Source organism: Galeopterus variegatus, unplaced genomic scaffold, assembly GCF_000696425.1.
Source record: "Galeopterus variegatus unplaced genomic scaffold, G_variegatus-3.0.2 Scaffold151, whole genome shotgun sequence".
NCBI lineage: Eukaryota > Metazoa > Chordata > Mammalia > Dermoptera > Cynocephalidae > Galeopterus > Galeopterus variegatus.
The window spans coordinates 603,271-625,554 of NW_007726262.1; the positions used below are offsets into that span (position 1 = coordinate 603,271).

General features: G+C 39.9%; 1 protein-coding gene across 2 annotated transcripts in view; it reads right to left on the minus strand.

Moving 5' to 3' along the window:
- The window catches only part of MAPK14 (mitogen-activated protein kinase 14), a 74,459-nt gene extending 54,811 nt beyond the window's left edge, over positions 1-19,648 (minus strand). For both annotated transcript variants that reach the window (XM_008591959.1, XM_008591953.1), the window contains exon 1: positions 19,058-19,648. In XM_008591959.1, coding sequence (XP_008590181.1) covers positions 19,058-19,173 — 116 coding nt within the window. In that variant the 5' untranslated portion in view covers positions 19,174-19,648. The remainder of the gene's footprint in view (positions 1-19,057) is intronic.
- Between the last annotated feature and the right edge of the window lie 2,636 nt (positions 19,649-22,284).

Below are 22,284 nucleotides of genomic sequence, written 5' to 3' on the forward strand. Positions count from 1 at the left end.
AAAAAGGAAAAAAAAAAAAAAAAAAAAAAAAAAAAAAAAAAAAAAGAAATGCAAAATAATGGGCCCTAAAGTAGAATCTACATTTTGACAATCTCCAGGGGATTCATATACCTCTTAAGGTTCGAGAAGCATTGATCTACACAACTGACTTGTTTCCTCAACTCTCATTTATTCCTCAATCCATTGCACTGAATCTATACTTCTCAAGGTCATTAATAACCTCTGTTACCAAATCCAAGGGCCACTTTTCTGGATTAGCAGTTGACATGATTACCATGTCCCCTTTCTCTAAACACTCTCCATCCTGGAGACTATATCAATGTTTCTGCTGGTTTTCTATGATCTCTCTGGCAGCTCTTTTTCTGTCTCCATTAGGTGTGCTTCCTCTACTCAAGCTCTATAGGTTGGATTTCTTTAGGACATGGTACTGGGCCCTCTTCTCTCTCCCACATTCTCCTTCTAGATAATCTCATCTACACCCATGACTTTAAATTAAATGCCATATCTATGTTGAAAACTCCCAAATCTATGTCTCTCACTGAAATCTCTCAGCCCAACTGCTCACCTGACATCTCCATATGAAAAACACATAAGCTTAGCAAGTTCAGAACATACAGAACTATTTCTCTCCTTCTCTGTTATCTCAATAAAGAGACTGTCTATCCAGTTGCTCAAGCAAGAAATTTGAGTATCATCCTTGATTCTTCCTTTTCCTCCAGCCCCCTAGCCCCTATCCAAGTCTATCAGCAAGTCTTGCAGTTTCCACCTCCAAAATACAGTCATGCGCTACATAACGACGTTTCCATCAATGACAGCCACATGTATGATGGGGGTCCCCTAAGATTACAATGGAATTGAAAAATTCTTATTGCCTAGGGATGTCATAGCCATCCTAATGTAGCACAAGAATTTAAAAAATAAATAAATAAATGTAGTGTAGCTTAAGTGTATAGTGTTTTTAAGGTCTACAGTAGTGTACAGTAATGTCCTAGGCCCTCGCATTGACTCACCACTCACTCACTGACTCACCCAGAGCAACTTCCAGTCCTGCAAGCTCCATTCCCCTATACAGGTGTACTATTTTTTATCTTTTATACCATATTTTTACTGTACCTTTCCTATGTTTAGATATACAAACACCATTGTATTACAATTATTTACAGTATTCAGTACAGTAACATGCTGTATAGGTTTGTAGCCTAGAAGCAAAAAGGCTATCCATATAAGTTTGTAGTAGGCTATACCATCTATGTTTGTGTAAGTACACTCTGCAATGATTGCACAACAAAATCACCTAACATCACATTTCTCAAACCGTATCCCATTGTTAAGCAACACAACTATACATCTCAAAGTCAACTTCTCTTCATTTCACTACTCCCATATTTGTCCACATCATCCTCATCACCAGCCTGCCTTCTTATACTGGTCTCCCTGCGTCCTCTTTTGCTTCCTTCTAATATACTCTCCACAAGCATCCAATACAATCTTTTAAAACTATAAATTAAAGCTGGCCAGTTAAGTTGGTTAGAATATGGTGCTGGTAACACCAAGGTCTGGGGTTCAATCCCTGTACTGGCCAGCAAAAAATATATATAAATCACATCACACCACTCCCCTGCTTCAAGTCCTTCAACAAATTTCCTTGGCATATAAAATAAAATGCAGGTTTCTTATCATGGCCTACAAGACCCAAGTGATCTGATCACCACTGACCACCCATCCCACTCCTGTCTACTCTTTCCTTTCCTCTCAGCCACTATGTTCTGAACATGCTGGCTCCTTTCAGTTCCTTAAACTATTCAGACAGGCTGTTTTGGTTCCTGGGATTCTCTTCTCCCCCACCCCCATCCCCATCCCATCCCATGGCTAAATTCTTACCTTTCAAGTACTGGCTTAAATAGTCACCCCCTTAGATATGTATCTAAGAGGTCCCAAGTAGTTACTCTGTCACGGCAACTTAATTAAATCCTTCCTTATCCCACATAAGGAAGTAGCAGTAATGTCTTCCCTCTCAGAAGTACCAAGTAAATTTATACTCAACTCTACACTTGGTTCTCCAACCTGGCTGTGGTGAGATTGGCAAAATGGCCAGTGCTCCTGTGTAACCCAACTTCAACTTTCTACCTCAGAGTTTGCCTGCTATCTGCAGGTTGAGCACTTTCTCCTCTCCTCCACTGGTAAGCCTGCTGAGGAAGCAGTTTTCTAGCTGATCTGCCTGTGGTTGAGTATGCAAGTTAAATTCAGTGGGGAAGGAATAAGAAGCCCACTTGAGTTGCCTGTCCACGCCACTCTCTATGCCAGCTGTACCAATAATAAAGTACTTTTATCTCTATTTGACTCCTTTATCTATTCAGAAAAAGGTAGGCTAGAATTAATCAATACCCTGCAGACCCCAATAATCACAGTTATTTACCATCCAGCGGAGTGGTTAAATAAGGGCTGGGGCTTTGGAATTAGACTACCTGGACTTTAATTCCAGTTCTGCCACTTAATAGCTCTATAATTTTGAGGAAGTTAATTAAATTCTTTCAGCCTCATATATGAAATGAGGATAATGGCTACATCTAATCTGTAGGGTGCTTGTTAGTATTAAATATGACAACCTTCATAGTGGGCTTAGCAAAGAGCCTGGTCCATGGTAAAGCTCAATTATTAGAGATGGGCTACAAATTTGTCTCTGATCCCACTAAAGCCTTTACAAAGAGAACACAACCAGTTAGGGCAGGAGTCACAGGAGCCATACTATAAAAACAAACCAAGTCCTCAGGAGAACTGAAGAGAGGGATAATTACTCCTGTAGTAAAACCAGAGAAAAGTTTCTTCTGTGCATGTTCACGAGGTAGACACTATATAATGTGATAAAAATGTCCTAATCAACATCTTTATGAAAAAATAAGAGTGGGTTTCAGATGGTTCTCTTCTTAGAGCATCCATCAGTATAGACTGCTGTCATAAAACCAAAATACAGTTCATTATTAGCAAAGAGGGGGGGAGTACAAAATAGCTGGTGTGCTGCTGACAGACTTAATCCAAAAGGAAATCTTAAGTGTGTTGTGAAAAATAGATAATATGCTCCATATTCTTCAGACAGTCCTCCAAAGATGATTGGGGCGATCAACCAAGCTTTTTGATAGATACAGAGAAATAGTGAGTATGTAATTTATGCTCCATGAATGGCACCTGGCTTGTAGATTTTCTATGTTGCAATGTAAGGGTAGATCAATATACTTTAATAGTTGGCTGAGCAGAGGAAGGAAGGCAACCTCTTAAGAAAGGTGAGATGCTGCCTAACCAGGACAAGTGCCCACATCCACAGAGCACAACAGTACAAATGATTGCACCAGAATTTTCCTCAAAAAACATTTCGGTTGTTCCCAACAGAATGAAGAATGACCAATCACCTGGCAAGTCTCTGAATGGGGATCATTATTAAGTGGTTTTAGAATTTCTTTCAAAGATAATAGATGACTTCTCTAATCCCCAAATGATGTTAATAAGCAAAAATGAACCCCTAATGATTGTTAAGAAGACAAACATTATTTTATTTATTTTTGGAAATTAATGGAAATATTTACATATATTATAATCTGTAGTTACACTGAATTAGCAAAGTCTCATTAACAAATCAAGTTCATTAAAATGTCTAAATGAGGAGACATAATTTGCAAAAACATATCATCTCTTCTCCAGATCATACAATTTCAGGCTTTTTTCAAACTGAATTCAGGTTTATTGATAAAAGCCTTCAAAATTTGCCTTCTAAATACCTAAGTAAATCAGAACTTGGAACTTAACCTGTAACACATGACCAAAATTTCAATACATATCATAGTGAAAATATTTTTCTGCACATATTCCACTGTATTACAGAAGCCTAGTTTTCCTTCCTTCTTAATTCAGATAAATGTGTAAGTATTGCTATAGTTCTAATGTGAATGCTGCACCTCTCCATTTAGGAAATAATGTCATTAAAATAGAGGCAATTTTATGTAAAAACTGGAACTCAAGTTTTGATTTAGGAATCTCAAAAAATATTCTTCAGGGTAGCAGGGGATTTAAGATTGACTTTAAAAACTCAAAATTTGAGGGCTGACTGGTTAGCTCATTTGATTAGAGCACGGTGCTGGTAACACCAAGGTCAAGAGTTCAGATCCTGTACCAGCCAGCAGCCGAACCCCACCCCCCCCAAAACCCTCCAAATTTGGAACACTGTTAGCTTTCTTTTAATACTTCACTAACTCTCAAATACCTTGTTTGTTTTTGTGGCTGGCTAGTAAAGGGATCTGAACCCTTGACCTTGGTGTTAGAACACACTCTAACCGAGAACCAACTGGCCCTTCAAATATCCTGTTTTAACGCCTACATAACACTGATTTTTTAAAAATCACAAAATGATTTGACTATTTGCACTATATATAGTATTTTTAAATAGAACTTAGTTTCTTACAATAAAACTTTCACATCTGTGGGAAGAATATCAGATGTTATTAATACAATTGTTACAACCAATCCCTAACTTTTCAGTTTCTAAAAATTCCTCTTGAAGAGGCTTAAAATCTAAATGACATTCAACAAATCTTATCAATAGGTAAGTAGTCCAGAATGGAAAAAACAGCAACAGCAATTGATCACTTATCTTGCTTTTACAGAATTAACAGTTCAAGAACTTTTAGGCAAATTCAATATTTTCATGAAAATCTCACATAGGAAAAAATATTTGTGATAAGATTTATTAGGGACATGAGCATGGACCTGGGACTCAGGGAATGGCAACACCATGCTAGAAACTTGCCATTCCTGATTTGGTTCAATTTCTGCAGCAAAAGCTTCTAAGCTACTGAAGCAAAAAAAAAAAAAGTTTTTCACAACTGCTTCAATTTTTACTAAGACTGATAAAAACTAATATTCAAATAATATAGAAATTCACTTAGATATGCAACCTAAAAGTCCAAAATCATTCGTGACTGAATATGAAATGCAATTAATCTTCATTTGCTGCAAGCTCCAGTTGAAAATACAATGATTTTATAAGATATTTGTCACTGAAGCTTTAAAAGTTACAGCAGTATTAGTTAACATGTTTCTTTGATTGCCAGGTGAAGTAATATATTTTTATATCCAGGGCAATGGTTATCTCATATTGACTGAAAAAATATTATACATGGGTTGTTTTTTCTTTTAAAAGGAATTATTTTCCAAATCCTCACTAGAATTTTTTTTTTTTTTTTTTTTTTTTTTTTTTTTTCCGTGTCCGGCAACGGATCGCAACCCCATATTGACTGAAAAAATATTATACATGGGTTGTTTTTTCTTTTAAAAGGAATTATTTTCCAAATCCTCACTAGAATTTTTTTTTTTTTTTTTTTTTTTTTTGGCAGCTGGCCAGTATGAGGATCCAAACCCATGACCTTGGTGTTGTAAGGCTGCAGTCTAATCAACTGAACTAACCAGCCAGCCTTCACTAGAATTTTATCACCATGAGTACATCTCTATTTTGTGTGTTTGAATTTTTGAAGTTACCACTAAATAATTTTTAACTCCTTTCAAGCAAATCTGAAATATTAAATAGACTAATCACATACTGCACTGTAATTATTTAGTACTACCATCAATCAATTTTGCCTTGCTGCTACAATTAAAAGGCTTTTATAGTAGTAGTGTTTATAGGCTTCATATCCAGAAAGGCACTCTACAAATATATGCTATGAACATGACCACATATGTATATAAGGTGTTAGGGTGTGTTCACAACATTTGTTATTTTCTCAGTCTGGAACTCTCCATCTCATGTGAGTGAGAGAGAGAGAGAGAGAGAGAGAGAGAGTGTGTGTGTGTGTGTGTGTGTGTGTGTATTCAAGTAACACTTAGTGTATTAGTTATCTACCTGCTGGATAACAAATTATCCCAAAATTTGGTGACTTAAACAAGATTTATTATCACACAGTTTTTGTGGGTCAGGAATTTGGAAGCAGTTTAGCTGGATGGTTCTGACTCATAGTCTCTCATGAGGTTGCAGTCAAGATGATGGCCATGGCGACAGTCATCTGAATGCTTGACTGAGGCTGGAGGATCCACTTCCAAGATGGTTCACTCTTCAGGCAGTTGGCAGGAGGCCTAAGATCCTTGCATGTGGCCTCTTCATAGGGCTGCTTCGATGTCTTCCCAACATGGCAGCAGGCTTCCCCTAAAGCACTGGTTCCCAAACAGAGGGCAATTTTGTCCCCCAAGGGACATCTGACAATGCTTGAGACATCCTGGGCTGTCACAACTTGGGTGTGGGAGGGAGTGTTAGTAGCATCTAGTGGATAAAGGCCCAGGATGCTGCTAAACACCTTACAATGCATATAGGACAGTTCCCCACAACAAAGAATTATCTGGCCTAAAATGTCAATTAGTGCCAAGGTGGAGAAACTCGGCTCTACAGCAAGTGACCTCAGAGAAAGAGCAAGACAGGAAGCACACTTCTTTTATGACCTACTCTCAAAAGTCACACTCCATCACGTCTGCCACATTCTATAGAGAAGGGAATCACTAAGTACAGTCCTCACTGGAGGGTAGGGGAATTAAGTTTCACATCTCCAAGGGAGGAGTATCAAATAATTGGTAACCATATTTTAAAACCATTACACTTAGCATCTTGATTCTTTTATCTAAATGCTATCATTTCCAAGATATCTCACTTACTTGTGGGAATATTAGATAAGAATCTTTTGCTGCGCTAGAAAAAATCACTGAAATTCCACACAACAAAGCTACTTTTGCATTCTAGTTAATACTATGTGCAGTATTTTGATAATGTGATCTAGACAAATCCTATTAAGCACAAACCTATGTAGTGTGATATTGAGAAGACTAAACCAGTAGTTAAAATATTTAAGTTCTAGTTTTGGCACTTCCTGACAGGTGATCTTGGCCAAAGCTTCTCTGAGCTTATTTCCAAATCAAAAAAATGGGGGTATTGGGGGCCGGCCCGGTAGCGCACTGCTACAGTGCGCCGCTTGGGAGTGAGGCGGCGCTCCCGCCGAGGGTTCGGATCCCACATACAGACCGGTTCCCGCTCACTGGCTGAGCGAGGTGCGGGCGCGGCGCCGGGGGTGGCACCGGGGGTTGCGATCCCGTTGCCGGTCCCGGTCCAGTACGGGCGCGACACTGAGGGTTGCAATCTGTTGCCGGACACGAAAAAAGACAAAAAGGAAAAAAAAAAATGGGGGTATCACCAGCCCCTAACACAATGCTGTTTTGAGGCTCAAATAAGATAATTATATGAAAGTACTTATAAACTATAAAAGGCAGGTAGTTTTAAACATTCCAAGTCTGAATGTACTGTTATAAAATAATTCCATGGTCGATTCTGTATCTGCAGTTTCCAGCATGAGGTTTATCACAAAGTAAACTCAATATATATATTTTTAGATCTCTTACTCTCAAACTTGAGGTTGAGTGTACCTCTGAAATAAAAGTAAAATAGGGCAAATTATTAAAGTATAATTGAGAGTCCAAATTCTTGACCATCTGTTGTCAATCTATGGGTAACTAAAATATAGTTTCTACAAGTTAAAATGCACATTTTTCCAGTAATTATTAGATAAGACCTAAGAACTACTACAATCGGCAACATATATAGTCAATACTTTAGACAATGAACTGAAAATAATTATTCCTTTATGTATTTGTTTCCCATTTTAAATATGAGAGAGTATGGAAGCTATGATTTATTTATCTTTTTATCCTCAGAATCTAGACAAGTGTCTAGTACACAATGCAAGAATAATGAAAACATATCAAAAAGTAGATAATTCCTGACCTCAAGAAATTGAGAAATCTAGTTGAGAAGTCAGAATGAACAGAGGCGCACATAAACAAATTACTAAAGACTTTTACAAAGTGACATTTGCTTCCTCCAATCTATTCTGCACACTCCAGCCAGACCAATTTTAAAACAATCTTCCTTGCTACTTCACAACTCAAGAAACTATAACCGCTCTCTACAGCCTAACGTAGTTCTATAAATCAGAACCATTTGTAGACTTTTTAAAAATGCCGTTGCCCGAGTCCCACTCCAGACCTAATTTTTAATTTCTGGTGTAATATATCCAAGCATCCGTATGTTTAAAAGTTCCATAAGTGATTCTGAAGCACAACCAGAATGAGAACTACAATTGGGTTCATCCTACCTGAAATGTTCCTCCTATAAGGCCAGTCCCTTTCATATTTATTCTCTTAGTTTATGTTTTCTCTTGTTATCTAAAAATGTTCCTTTTCCTCCTCTCCAAATACTATTCGTCTTTCAAAATAATCTTCAAATCCTTCCTCTTCCACGAAACTATTCTAACCATTGTAACTCACAATGCCCCCACTTCTCTATATACATCAATACCTTCTTACTTATACAGTTCACTAATATTTTATGACTATTTCTTTCACACACTGGTGGGCATTCAACACTGATGGATGATTGATAAATTTCCTTCAATACAGTAAATCTAAACCATAACCATAAATACATATACACACATTTCAAACTTTCAAATTATGTCGCCTTAATACCTAGAGTTATAGAAATCTTCAGATAAATTGGCTCATTCTGACTGTAATTTTCATAACCACTGTCATTCATCAGTGCTAATGGTAAGTTTCCTTCAAATAGCAGCTCCACATATCTGAGGCTGAACCATTCAAGTATGTAACATGAATCTATTCCAAAGGAAGTTAGTGCTGCATGTCTGAGAGCATACTCAAGAAGTGTGCAGAAAAGTAATCAAGGGAAAAGCATGAATCCAAAGAGTTAGACATTCTTGAGATGAGGTCTAGAAGTACAGTATATGAACAAGGCCATTGTTGAGACTGTATCCAATTCAAAAGGAAGATGCATAGAATGAGAAAAGAGAATTTAAGAATAGATCATGTGGCAGAAAGAAAAGAAAAAGAAAAAACTGACCAAAAGGATGAAATAAGAGAATCAGAGAAATACAAAGAAAAATCAGAACAGCAGAGTACTTTAAGGAAGTGTTAAAAAGAAAGCAAAACATTAAATATTAAAATTTGCATATGGTGACACTAAAATTAGTTACTGCCCCACAACCTCAAAGTCATTAAAGCACTACCACGGATAATTCAGGAAACTGCATTTTATCTTATAAGGTACCAGAATGTGCCTAGATGACACATTCTGAATCAAATAAGGCTGATCTTCCTGAGTTACTTCTACCTAAGATCCACAAGATTGCTCAAAAGTTTAGTCTGATATTGTCTTACATTTTAAAAACTAAGCTAAGTCTTCCCAGATGCAAACCCTTCAAAAATGTAGAGAAAATGAATTCACAATATACTACTTCTTGCTCCTCAGTTTATTTGCAGCTCTTTGTAGTTATTAACAGCATTATATTTCTAGGAGTTTGAAAAAAGATACTGAAAAAAGATAGGAGAGAATGGACATAGAAAAGAATACAGAAGAGAGACTAAGGAAAATATTACCTACCAACTTGGACTTTATGCTAATATCCTAAAATGGGTTTTCTATCCAGAAACACTCAAAATATCCTAAGTTGGGCCATGAAAATGGCAAAAAAACAATTATTCATGAAAATCAGATCTCCCTCACTATCATTAGTTGTTTCTCAATTACGCTAGTGATATTCCTGGCCTCTCGCAAACATGCTATGCAAGTTCACCTATCCATTAAGCTTACCAGGTTACATCTAGGACCTTGACCATTAGGAATACTGCTACTCTCCTGGAAATAATGAAAATCACATTTAGAGAGGCCCCAACTAATAAAGCAGAAAGTATAGCATTTCTATCTTTTTGCAGGTGGAAGGTTCAAGGTATCCTATCTAGTTTTCACTCAGGTCCAATCACTCCAAATATATAGGGTTACATAAGTAGTTCTCAACCGAGGGTAATTTTTGCCACCCACCCCCCTCAATGTGTTAATGTCTGTAAACATTTTTGGTCATCAAAACTGGGAATTGCTACTGGTATCTAGTGAGTAGGACACAGGGATGCTGCGAAACATACAATGCACAAGTCAGTCTCCCACAACAAAATATTATCCTGCCCAAAATGTCAATAGGTTGAATAGCCCTAGGTTATTCTATATTTGAGAATGTAAACACAGTTGGACAGCTGCTCCTAGTACTTGCTGCCTGTTCTCTTAATTTGCTAATTTTTTTCCTTTTGCTCTAGTATCAGTATCATTTAATATTGAAATAGCTAATCTCAAAGCACATCATTCAAAGCCTAACGCACATAGAACGCTAAACTAGGAATGGGAAAATGAGGCAAGCCAAACTTATAATGTCAAATGAGGGAATGACATCAGAAGTACATCAACATAGTAAAAAAAGAAAAAACCAAATAAGTAAAAAATAAAGATACAACAATCACAACATTAAGTTGAACCTTTGAATGGAAAGAACATAACTGAAGTTACCAGACTTGGGAATGGAGGCGGTGGAGTGGAATAAGGGAGGAATCGATAAAGGGCCACAAAAAATGATAACACTGTATAATACTGAATATACTAATTATCCTAATTTCAGCATCACGTATTGCACATAGGTATTGATACACAATTCTGTGTCCCACAGCATGTACAATCAATTATGTTTCAATAAATTAAAAAGTTAGCAAAGTAAAAAAAAAAACGGTATAAGATGCCAACATCAATATTTCACTTCAATTTAATACTATGATCATTAAGAAGTCATTTTATTATACTGAGCAAGGAAGATAACTAAAATTTTCACCAGCATTTGATAGCCTAGAGAAGAAAATATAAATAGAAACTATTTATCAAAAGCCTAAGTTCAAGAAGGTTCAAACCAGCTAACTCCCTTGGTGAAGGATTTGATGGGAGGAAAAAAGAAACAGCTATTGAGGATATTAAGAATATAGCAATTATTTTTGGGAATAAGTTAGGCCTACTTCGGGGATGAGGAAATATACGAAGGAAGAGTTCAATATACACTTGCATAACCCAGACACCTGAAGCTGAGTGTCACAGGAAAGAGTAAGGGCATGATTAGGAGCACATGATTTGTAGGTGTGAAGACTATCACAGCAAGAGACATTACTCCAAGTGGAAGTACAGGGATGGGCTGAGGATGTAGAGGACTCTTACCCTTACAGTCCCTTCCTTCTCCTAAAGCAGCCTGCCTGAGCCCTTGGCAGATCAAAAGAAGAAGTTTTGACCTCTTGTGGGCACATGCTGATGCCATCACTTTCTAGATCTGAATCATCAGATGGAAAGGCTTCTCTGACACAGATTTCCAACACATATCCTTACATAAAGTTGCCTAAATGTAAAAAGTGACCAGTATGTCACTAAATTTGAGAGAGACACAGAAGAATCTAAAAAGATCTCAAGAAAAGGATTAGAAACAGAAAGACAGATTTACATGACAACATAAGCTGAAAGAATGCAGAAAAGAAAAACTACGGAGGACTTCCAAGGCAAGCTATGAAGAAACTAGACTGATATTTTCAAAAGCAGGAACAACTTTGTGCTTCCTTGCTTTTTTAATCTTTATAAACATAACACCTAGTACAGTGTACTAGCAATATCAAATTAATGAATTTAAGAAAACAAAGGGGACAACTGGTATGCCTTTTTTTTTTTTTTTTTTTGCACAGTTAAGTGCCATGTGATGTCTACACTGTAGATCATACACTTGGAAATGCAATTAATGCATGCTTTCAGGTAGGCTGACAGTAAGGCATACATATTTACATACCTTCCTTCATGTCACAGACAGGTACAGTGACAATATCACCAAGGCCTAAGAGGAGAAGGTTTTGAGAAAAACAAGAAAATCTGTAACCACATTATTCAAAGTAACAGGAGCTAACATGTTCATTGTTACTTAGACAGCAGGTCCAGACAAAATAAACATTTGTTCTATTACCTTTTTGTTATGTTGCCATGGGAATCTGTGTTTGCAGGAAAACTTATTTTCTGTAACCAGATGATAGAGCAGTAAAAGGGGGATAGCGCTGATAAAAGAGAGGAACTTATATCTGTAAAGGCAGGAAGGACAATAAATACTATGGGTTTTTATAAGGTTACATACCTGTAGATTCTTTCAATCTGTAAGATTTATTCATGTTAACAGAGAAGTCCAGTCGTTGAGGCCTCACAGCCTAGACGTCAGTGACAGGTAACAACACTCCGACCTCTACTAAAATTATTATAACAGGGGAACGGCAGGGGAATGTAAAGCAGACACAGAGCCAAATAAAACAGAAAATAGATGAGATCTTAAATGCTCAAATGTTGAAGGAAGCTAAAAATCACTTTTAAAATATGACCCAATAGTAAGAAAACCCCTAGAAGCTAAAAAAGTTAGAAAACAATCTGCCAGCAGGTTAATCTTCCTTTTTCAGCTAAAATCTAGAGCTATTCTTTGCTCCCTTACTTTTGGCAACAAAAACCTGAAAAAGTGAAGTAAGTCCATGTTATTTAAAGAGCTGGACTGGAATACCCTGAATTTCTAGGGCTCAACAAAAATACTGGCTCTGGCACTCTGGGCCTGCTGGAATAATAGTTGTAGGCATGGGTCAGGGCTCGGCACAAATTCATCTCACTCCCCCATTCTATCCTGAACCACAAATAGTGCCTCTAATGGGTAAGGAACAGAAATGAAAAAATAGGGACCCAGAGCAGAGAGATCTGTTAAAAAATAAGTTAGATCATCTCTCTCCTCTGGTCCTTGGCTTTTCCTCTCAGAGTAAAAGTCACAATCCTCAAAAAGGCAAATAAAACCCTATGTGATGATCCCTGCCTGTCTGCAGCCCCTCAACCTGCCCTGCCCCCCTTACTTAATATTTCGCCCCTGGTTCATTCAGCTCTAGCCATACTGGTCTCCTAGGTATTCTGGAGTACAGGGCCTTTGCCTCAGGGCCTTTGTACTTGCTAACCTCTCAGTCTGGAATGTTCTTACTTCCCTACCTCACCCATGTGCAACCAGTGTCCTCCATTACACCTCCTTCAGGTTTTTGCTCAATTGTCACTTTATCATTGAGGTCTACCTTGCCCACCATGTTTAAAATTACAACACATCCATCCCAGCACTCTCCTTTCCATGTTTCATTTTCTCCACAGCACTTATTATCTGACATATTGCCTACTTCCACTGCCATCCCCCTTAAAATATAGCTTCTTAGCAGAAATTTTTGTCTGTTTTCTTCATATTCCATATCCTGCACCTAAAGAGCAACATGTACATGGTAGGTGCTCTAGGTATAAGTATAATATACAGAGTACTGTCTTTACGGAGATTAGTATAAACCCATCTTCTTCCTGCTTCCCCTCCACAATCCTGTACCCTATTAGAGCACTCCAGAGCTCAGAAAAGGCACTAAAATCTATCCATCTGCCAAACATCAAAACTTAGGGATCACCCTAGACTTCTCACTCTCCTAGACCTCTTCCTCCCCAACATTCAGCCCAGGAGCCAAACGTGCCCAGAACGCAGGACCTATTTAGCAAGTGCAGAAATTACAGACCACCATCTTCTTCTTCTTCAGAATAAATTCTTAAAAGGCCTGAACATTGGAAAGCTGATTAATCTTATAAATCTTTAACACATATGTACTTAATTTAAAGAAGCACTGTGCAAAGACAAACTATTTATAATACTGAAGGTTTCTTTTACAAAAAAATTTCAAGTTTAAAAAGGTTTTTGTCCTGAAGAAACACATGCATGACTTCCAAGTACACAGCAACCATAAAGTGGATAGGAACGCATCAGCTTTATACCAAATTTCACAGTAAAGAGCAAAACTCTAATGTATTTTCAAAGGCCTGGAGAGGCAGTTATCTCTAAATTCAGTCACTCGTCCCTTAACGATGGGAATATGTTCAGAGAAACATGTTGTTAGGTGATTTTGTTGTTGGCTGAACATCATAGAGTGTACTACACAAACCTAGATGTACACCTGGGCTATATGGTATAGCCTATTGCTCTGACCACTGTTGTATATGCGGTCAGTCATTGATCAAAACATCATTATGTAGTGCATGACTGTATATCCTATGCTTATATAATGCAAACATGTACAGAGTGTCCCAACTTTATATGAACGCACACTGAAGAATTTGGAACCAACAGGACTCATAATTTTGGGAATTAAGTACTCACAATGCCTAATAATTTTAATCTGGACAATGAGTTCATTTCTGGTTTATCAATTCTGAGGAAAGATGTAACTTTAATGGGTGAAGTCATTACTCCTCAGATTAGCTGCACAATGATACTGACGGGATTACAGACACAGCTCTATCGCAAATGACTCAGCAACCCCTTTCTTCAGGAAAGGAGGCAAACTGCACAACAAAAGGAGCCACAACACAACTTTAGCAGCCCACTTCTACAAGTAAGGAGACAACTAAAGCATAGAGACCTCAGAACCGAAAACAAGGAAGCACTAACAAGTATCCCTTTCCTTCAATGAATGAGTCCAGCACTTCACCTATAAAACTGGGTTAATAATAAAGTCTTCATGGAGCTATTGAGGACTGACTGATAATGCTTTGAATGAAAATACTTTATAAACTGTTAAAATCCCATTAAAAGGTCAGTTAATACTAAAGTGAGAGTGATCTAGCCCAGTGAATTCTTCCACTTTTGAATCCTGAGCCTCAGGGGCTCAGCACCATCTGCACTGTTGCCCATGAAAGTCAAAGTCAACACAGATCATATCTGAGGCTGAGTTAGAGGGAAATCAAAAGCATAGTATTCCTTAATATCAAGAAATTAAAATGGCAAGATTGGAAAGCTGGAGGTCCAGGATACTCATTTTAAATGGGAGCCAGTGGAAACTATCAGTCGAAAAATGGAAATCAATAAATAAAATATAACTCTATAACCAACTTGACTGAACTCTTTCTTAAAACAGTCTTTATACATCAATAATACAAATATTTGCCATTAATTATATTTAAATATTTCTTATTGACTGGCACTGGTAACATTCAGCCAACTACCTTGCTTTGGGTTAAAAAGAAAAGGACATGCAAGGAAAGATCACCATGGACCTACTATCTCCACTAGAAAAGTAAAGGGCATGCCCTTCTCACTGATCAGGAGTCAAGAAAGTCGTCTTTGGGGCCGGCCCGGTGGCGCACTGCTACAGTGCGCCACTTGGGAGCGCGGTGGCGCTCCCGCCGAGGGTTCGGATCCCACATACAGACCGGTTCCCGCTCACTGGCTGAGCGAGGTGCGGGCGCAGCACCGAGGGTTGCGATCCCGTTGCCGGTCCCAGCCCGGTACGGGCGCGACACTGAGGGTTGCGATCCGTTGCCAGACACGAAAAAAGACAAAAAGGAAAAAAAAAGAAAAAGAAAAAAGAAAGTCATCTTTGCGTACTAAACAATGATGTATTTTTATTTATTTGGGTCCTGGCTCATTCTAAAAAAAAAAAAAAATTAAATGGTGAATGGCCATTAATACTAAAAAAATTTAGCTTTATTTATTTTTATTATATTTATTGGAACAGTCTTGTTCCACAAAGCATTTAGGAAGCTGGATTTGATTTCTTAATAAAATTGGCCATCCTCTTTTTCTTTTAGTAAAAGTTTTGTTACATACTTTATATGCTGATGATAAATACAAAGTGCACAGCACAATGCCTAGAACATAGTAAGCAATCCATAAAATGTACAAGGGTACTTCAAAAAGTTTGTGGAAAGGTCTATATTATCTTTTAATTCTATTTTTCCACAAACTTTTTGAAGTACCCTCGTAGCTGTTAAGCCCACTAGCCTATAAGCTCTATAAGGGAATGACCTGTCTTGTTCTGTCTTGTTCAGCACTCTATCTTAAGAACCCAGCTTGCTATCTGACCCATAGTTGGTATTCAATGAACGGTTGAATATGATCCAAGAGTGATTCTCAACTCTGACCTCCTATTTTATGGTTACCATTGCCCCACCTCCCCTAATCAACACCAAGGGACTGGAAAAACCATACCCTAGAAGAAAAGCACTTAAGTTCCTGTTTATATTTCCTTAAACTCACCACAAGATTCTCTTCTGTCCCAAAACCACAAAATCAATGCTTTGCAACAACATATTCTTAAACGATTTTGCTTCATTTCCCCTCACTGACAATACACAAAGTTCCTTAAAACTGCAAGACTTAGTTTAGTTCCCTTACCCTTGAAAAAGAAAAGGCATATTTGTAAAATCTTATCAATTTTCAAATTTCTATTCTTTTTCCTTGATCTTTGATTCATAGCTGGTTATCGCACAAGCTATGTGCTTTTTTACTATATACTTTGTACAAATTAAAATAATAAAAATAAGGTTAAAATAAAACTTTTTTTAAAAAGTTACACATCAATGTGTGCCACATTTCAGAGCAATTAGGAAACTGGCACATATTTCAGTGATACTGCATTCCTTAAAATACTCATAAAATTCAGATTCTTTTTTGGAACAGACTTCAGGTCCAGTTCTACAAGTCACACACAAAAAATTCTGTGTCACTGCTTTATAGTTATAACTCCTATCTGACCTAAAACAGAATCACCAACCTGATTGCCTAATCTTTTTCAACAAACATTGAGACCAAATTCCCTAAGTTATTTGGATTCAGTTTGACTTTGTTATTTCCTAAAAACAAATCTGCACTCAAAGGATGAAGACGGAGAAAAGTAACAAAGGCTCCAAAGTGGACTCTAAGAAGTTCCAAAAACTGTTTTCTGCCACACCTGAAAAGTTGCTTACTGAAAGAACAACTTTAAACAACTACTCTGAATGACGTAACACTCATAAATCTAAATTCTGGTATTTTCATTCCAAAATCAATTACATTTGTTTAGAGTCAATTGTTATATAATTTAAGTTGTATTTTCCTCTACCAACAGATAGGTTACATCTCAAACCCCTTTAGTGGACATACTACTAAAAAACAAACACAAACAAAATAACTTCTGGCTCCCTGGAAAGACACACAAGACATGTAACAGTGGTTGTCTCTGAAGAAGGGAATAGTGTGGCTGGAGAACAGAAGGGAAAAGAGACTTTTCACTGAATACCCTTTTATACCCTTTGAATTTTATACAATGTTAATGTATTATCTATTTTTAAAAATCTGTTTTAACAAAAGCACTTTCAAGTGTCAGATACTGCTGGCTTCTATACCACAGAAAAGCATAGTGTTAAAGAAATGTGGAGTTCAATTTAATGGCACTTTACTATAAATCTGGATCTTCTGTTGGAGTGCAGAGTTAGTCACACAAATAGCAGGGAAAACTTGCAAGCAGTTCTATTCAAGTTCACCTAAATTCCCAATAGTTGAGTTATTCTGCTGTATCACTCCATTAAAACTTAAATACCATTGTAAGCTAAAACCTGATACTACGAAAATTAATGTGTCAATTCCAAAATGACAAATGGAGGTATATTAATGAGCTATTCAATATTAAAGGAGCAATGATCCAAATACATCTTTGAAAATTAGCAAATTAACAACAAATATATATAGTGAATGTAAAATGCTGCAAATTCCTTTAAAATGTAAACTGCCATTAAGCAAAAATGAGAGAAAGATGTCAGGCATGGGCCATCTGCAGCATAACTTAAGCAGCTTGAACTAGAAAATGCAATATGATCTGTTGCTGGACACAGTTGCACAATCTCACTTACCCAGAAGATTCTACCAAACAGGAAATTCATGATGTGACTTTAAGAAACACAGGAGTCATATTTAAAGATTAACACAACCAAAAGCTTGGAATTAGTTCCAAAACTTAAAAACATTTTACAGGCCCCGTTTCAAATGATCATGCACATGAATTACTAAAATACAGAAAAAGCTAACAATTAAATCCGATATTTAGTTTCACATCAGGAGCTCTCAAATCACAGTAAACTTAAAATACTGAGTATAAAACCTTGGAAGTTACAGAAAAGTTAGGGGAATAATTCAGGTCTGGAAATTTTATGGTATCGATTTACTTTTAAACACTCACGATATAAATTAAATAAAGCTGAAAAGTATCTCTGCCCTTCCTTTGCTATATACGTTCCATAGCCTCATGAAAACCACTGTGTACCTCAGGCCATAAATGTAGATAAGTTAGTTCCCTAAAAACTCTGAGGAATTTTTAAAACACAATATTCGCTGGAATTATCTCAATTAAAAAATTTTACGATACCTGCCAGTAGTGCTAATAACTTTTTGATCTTGAGGACTCCCAACAGATCTGAATCTCTTGCTCCAAATGAGAAAATTGTTTTGGCCAAAGAATACTTAAATGAGCAGTGGTATGTGACTAATCAGTGAAGCCGCCAGTTTCTCAAGCTGCAGTGTTCTCGCAGGCACTACCATTCCCCCCTCCCCCTCCACGAAAAGGAAATACGCTTTCAACCGAATAGGAAACACACCACTCAAGCTGGCACAATGCTCACCGAGATAAACTGGGCATTTGAAGCTCTATGGGTCGCTGCTAGTTAAAGTGCGAATTCAAAAAGAACACTTCTCAAACGGGATTTCGACAGACGTTTGTTAAAAAAAAAAAAAAAAAAAAAAAAAAAAAAAAAGCCCGGAGAGAGCTCCCTCCTCATCAGTTCTATTCAGATAACTGCAGTCTCCCGGTCGGGTTTTGCCCCTCTGCTTCTCCCAGCAGCTCCTCCGGCTTGTCTGCTCAGACGGCAGGCTCCGGCGTCCCGGGGGTGGGTGCACCCCGAGAGAGGGTCCTTCTGCTCGACACCAGCAGGGAGACCCCTAAGGAGAGCCGCTCCTCCCCTTGTGTCTGCCCCGGGAGCTGCAACCCTCCGAGAAGAGGACGCGCAGGGTGCGAGCCAGGAACGAGCTCCAGCACCACCACCCACAACCCACAGCAGACCGGCGTCCTGCACAAGGCTCATCACATACCTGGGTGTGCAGGGAGAAGGGTGCAGGACAGGCAGGGCTCGTAGGGTAAGCAATGCCCTCCCCCGAGGAAAATTCCTGCCGCTTGGCGCATCGCTGAGCCGTGGGGGCAGGCCTGGCCCTCGGGCATGAGGGACCACCCTGCCTACCGCAGCCCCAGGCCCGGCGACACTCACCACACGGAGCCATAGGCGCCGGAGCCCACCGGGGACAGGTTCTGGTAACGCTCGGGCACCTCCCAGATTGTCTTGTTCAGCTCCTGCCGGTAGAACGTGGGCCTCTCCTGAGACATCTTCCAGCGGCGGCCGCGGGGCTAGGAGGTGGCCCTGCGGGGCCCCCGCCTGCACCCGCACCCGCTCCTGGGCCCTCGTTGCCCTACCAATCGGACAGGGATCCCGCACTGGCCGCCCGCGCAGGTGCGGCTGCAGCGACCCCGCAGACTCCCGCGCGCGCGACCCCTGTCAGTCCCAGCGGCTTGACGCCCTCAGCGACAGGGGCGCGCCCGGCTAAGGGCAAGAGGGTGCTCCGGAGCTCTAGGCTGCGCCCGCCGCGGTCTCCCTGCACCCTCTTCCCGACCAGGCCGACTCCAGACTGCGCCAGGGAATCCCACTCCAGCTGCAGCACCCGCTGAGACTCCAGTGGTCTCAGTTCCCGAGCCAGCAAACAGGAGCCTCCCGCCGTAGTCTCGCGAGAACACCTCTCGGGACTCTCCGCGAGCCGAGACTTTACCCAATATGGAACCTGCCGTGGGAGGGGGTTTATGAGAGGCACGGACGGTAGGAGCAGTTCTCGCGAGAAGAGAGCAACAGCTGGCGACCAGAGGCAGGAACTCCCAAGGACTGTTCTTTACAGAGCGAAGGCGGACCGGGGAAGGAAGGGATAAGCGGTCAACACATGCCGCGTGCGCCCCATCGTGGTCGGCGGATCAAATGCCTGGCTCCATGGTGGAAAGCGACAGTGACAAATAGGATGTCGGGGGAAAGTGCCAAAAGATCTTTGAACTGCAAGTAGTCACCAGGAGCCGAGCACCTGCCCCGCGGAACTCCCAATTTCCAAGAAATACTTGCACAAAAAAGAGATCGTTCCGGCCGGGAAGTCGTCGCTTTCCCATCTGCTCAAGGACAATGGCTTACTCTTCAGGATTCTGACGAAATCTATCCCAGAGGCAACTATTAGCCCTGCGTCAAAGCTGAGGGGGGTTTTTTGTTTGTTTTTTTTGTTTGTTTGTTTGTTTTCCTTTTTGTCTTTTTTTCGTGCCCGGCAACGAATCGCAACCCTCAGTGTCGCGCCCGTACCGGACCAGGACCGGCCACGGGATCGCAACCCTCGGTGTTGCAAACATGACTGGAGAGATGAGGGGAGGGAGTGAGGCATCAAGGGGATGAGTAGAAGGAAGAAGCTTGGAAGTGGGAATCCTAGGAAATTCAAATTTTACCCAACAAATTGGGGTGATGAGGTCAGGGTGAACACTATAGCAGTGCGCCACCGGGCCGGCCCTAAAGCTGAGGTTTTCTACCCCAGCTCTTCTAGTAGTTCTTAAGCTTTTACATGCTGAAGAATCACCCTAGAGGTTTGTTTTAGAATGCAGATTCCCAGGACCCACGGGGACTCTACCTGGATAAGTCAGAGGTGGGCATCAAGAATGGGCATTTTTATAATACATTCCAATGGTTCTGATTCAGGAAAGTCTCTGGTATTTCTCTTTGAGAAGCATTCTGAAAACCACGGCCCTGAGGGTTTGAAAAGAACTTCTGCCCTGAAGAATCTTCCAGTGAAGAGGTTTTTAGCATTTAAATCATGCCTTTCCAAGTAAGAACAGGGCAGGGAGTGCTCTTCTGGCAGTGTCACATTTAGGCAAGTCAACTGACCTTTCTTAAACCTTGGTTCCAGCTTCTGCCTTCTGCAAAAGAATTCCTGACTTACATTCCCACCAAACAGGGTCATTTGTAATAGCCAGACAAGAGAATAAATGTGACTGGGCAACACCCACTATTATCAAACGATTCCTATGCTAACGCTTGTTATAATAAGCTGAAGAATGTGGACCCTGTTTTATTCTCTTAGTTATTTTGGTTACAAACAAGTAGGTCCAAACCAGAGCAGTTTTCATCACCTCCCATGATTTTTCTCTTTTGTGTTACGCACCCCTTGGAGGGCTCAGACTTTGCCCATCAGGTCCCAACATCTAGCACAGTTTCTAAAACATAAATGACACCTCATAAATATTTGTTGAAAAAATTATGAACAAAAACCAAGATCTCAATATAAGTGGTGGTGCAGAATTCTTGGCTCTCCTCAAGGAAAAAAACATAAAACCGAAAAACAGGGTCCTAAGTGATTTGTGGAAAGCTGTTTGGATCCGATGTGGCTTAGGCTGGATTCTCTTGCCTACAAAGACATGCTGCTTGAGAATGTTCCAAGCCAACCTGGAGGTTAAGGGGCTTTCTAGGAAGTAGTAGATAATAAGAAGAAGTAATAGTTAGAGCAAAAACATGACTGGAGAGATGAGGGGAGGGAGTGAGGCATCAAGGGGATGAGTAGAAGGAAGAAGCTTGGAAGTGGGAATCCTAGGAAATTCAAATTTTACCCAACAAATTGGGGTGATGAGGTCAGGGTGAATAAAAGGGTAAAGATGAAGTGAGCAGTACATTCATTCACTCAGTCAACCAATATGTATTGAATGCCTACCTAGGTGCCAGGCACTTCTGGTAGAAAGGTGTTTAGAAACCATGGTTGCTGCCTGCATGGAGCTTGCACTTACTATGTCCACCATACTGTTCTAGGCACTGGTGACACAACCGTTAATGAACGAGATAAAAAAAAAAAAAAAAAAAAAAAAAAAAAAAAAAAAAAAACCTGCCCTTATGGGGGTGAGACAGTTTACAAAAAGGAATATGTAAGGTGGATAATAAGTTCGTCATTAATACAGTAATCAAACAAGGGTAAACCAGCAACTGGGCCAAGTGGAAATACAAGGTGTAGTGAGAGATAGTGACCGGGACTGAGCTTGCGACAGATGAGGATAAAGGGTGTGGATGCGGATGGTATGAGTGTGTGTAGAGCAAGAGACCCGGGCAGGAGAGTGACATCCAAGTGAGAGAGCCAAGCCTGTGGGCAGAGAGCCTCCTAGCGTTTGTTTCCTCATGCCTTCTTCTTCTGACCTGAGGGGGTCTTCGGGAGACTCGAGTCGATTACTGTGTGTGAAGTACAGAGCACGAGGCCTGGCACCAAGTAGGCACTCAATCAAGAGTAGTAAAATGCTGGAGAGAGTAGGCGCCTGGGTGGCACAGGTACCCAGATACCACAGCCCACAGGTACGAGGGGCTCCTGCAGCCCACGCACCCCTCTACCCGCTCCCCACCCCGGCTGCTCATGTTCCCCACCTCGGCACCCCCCCCCCGCC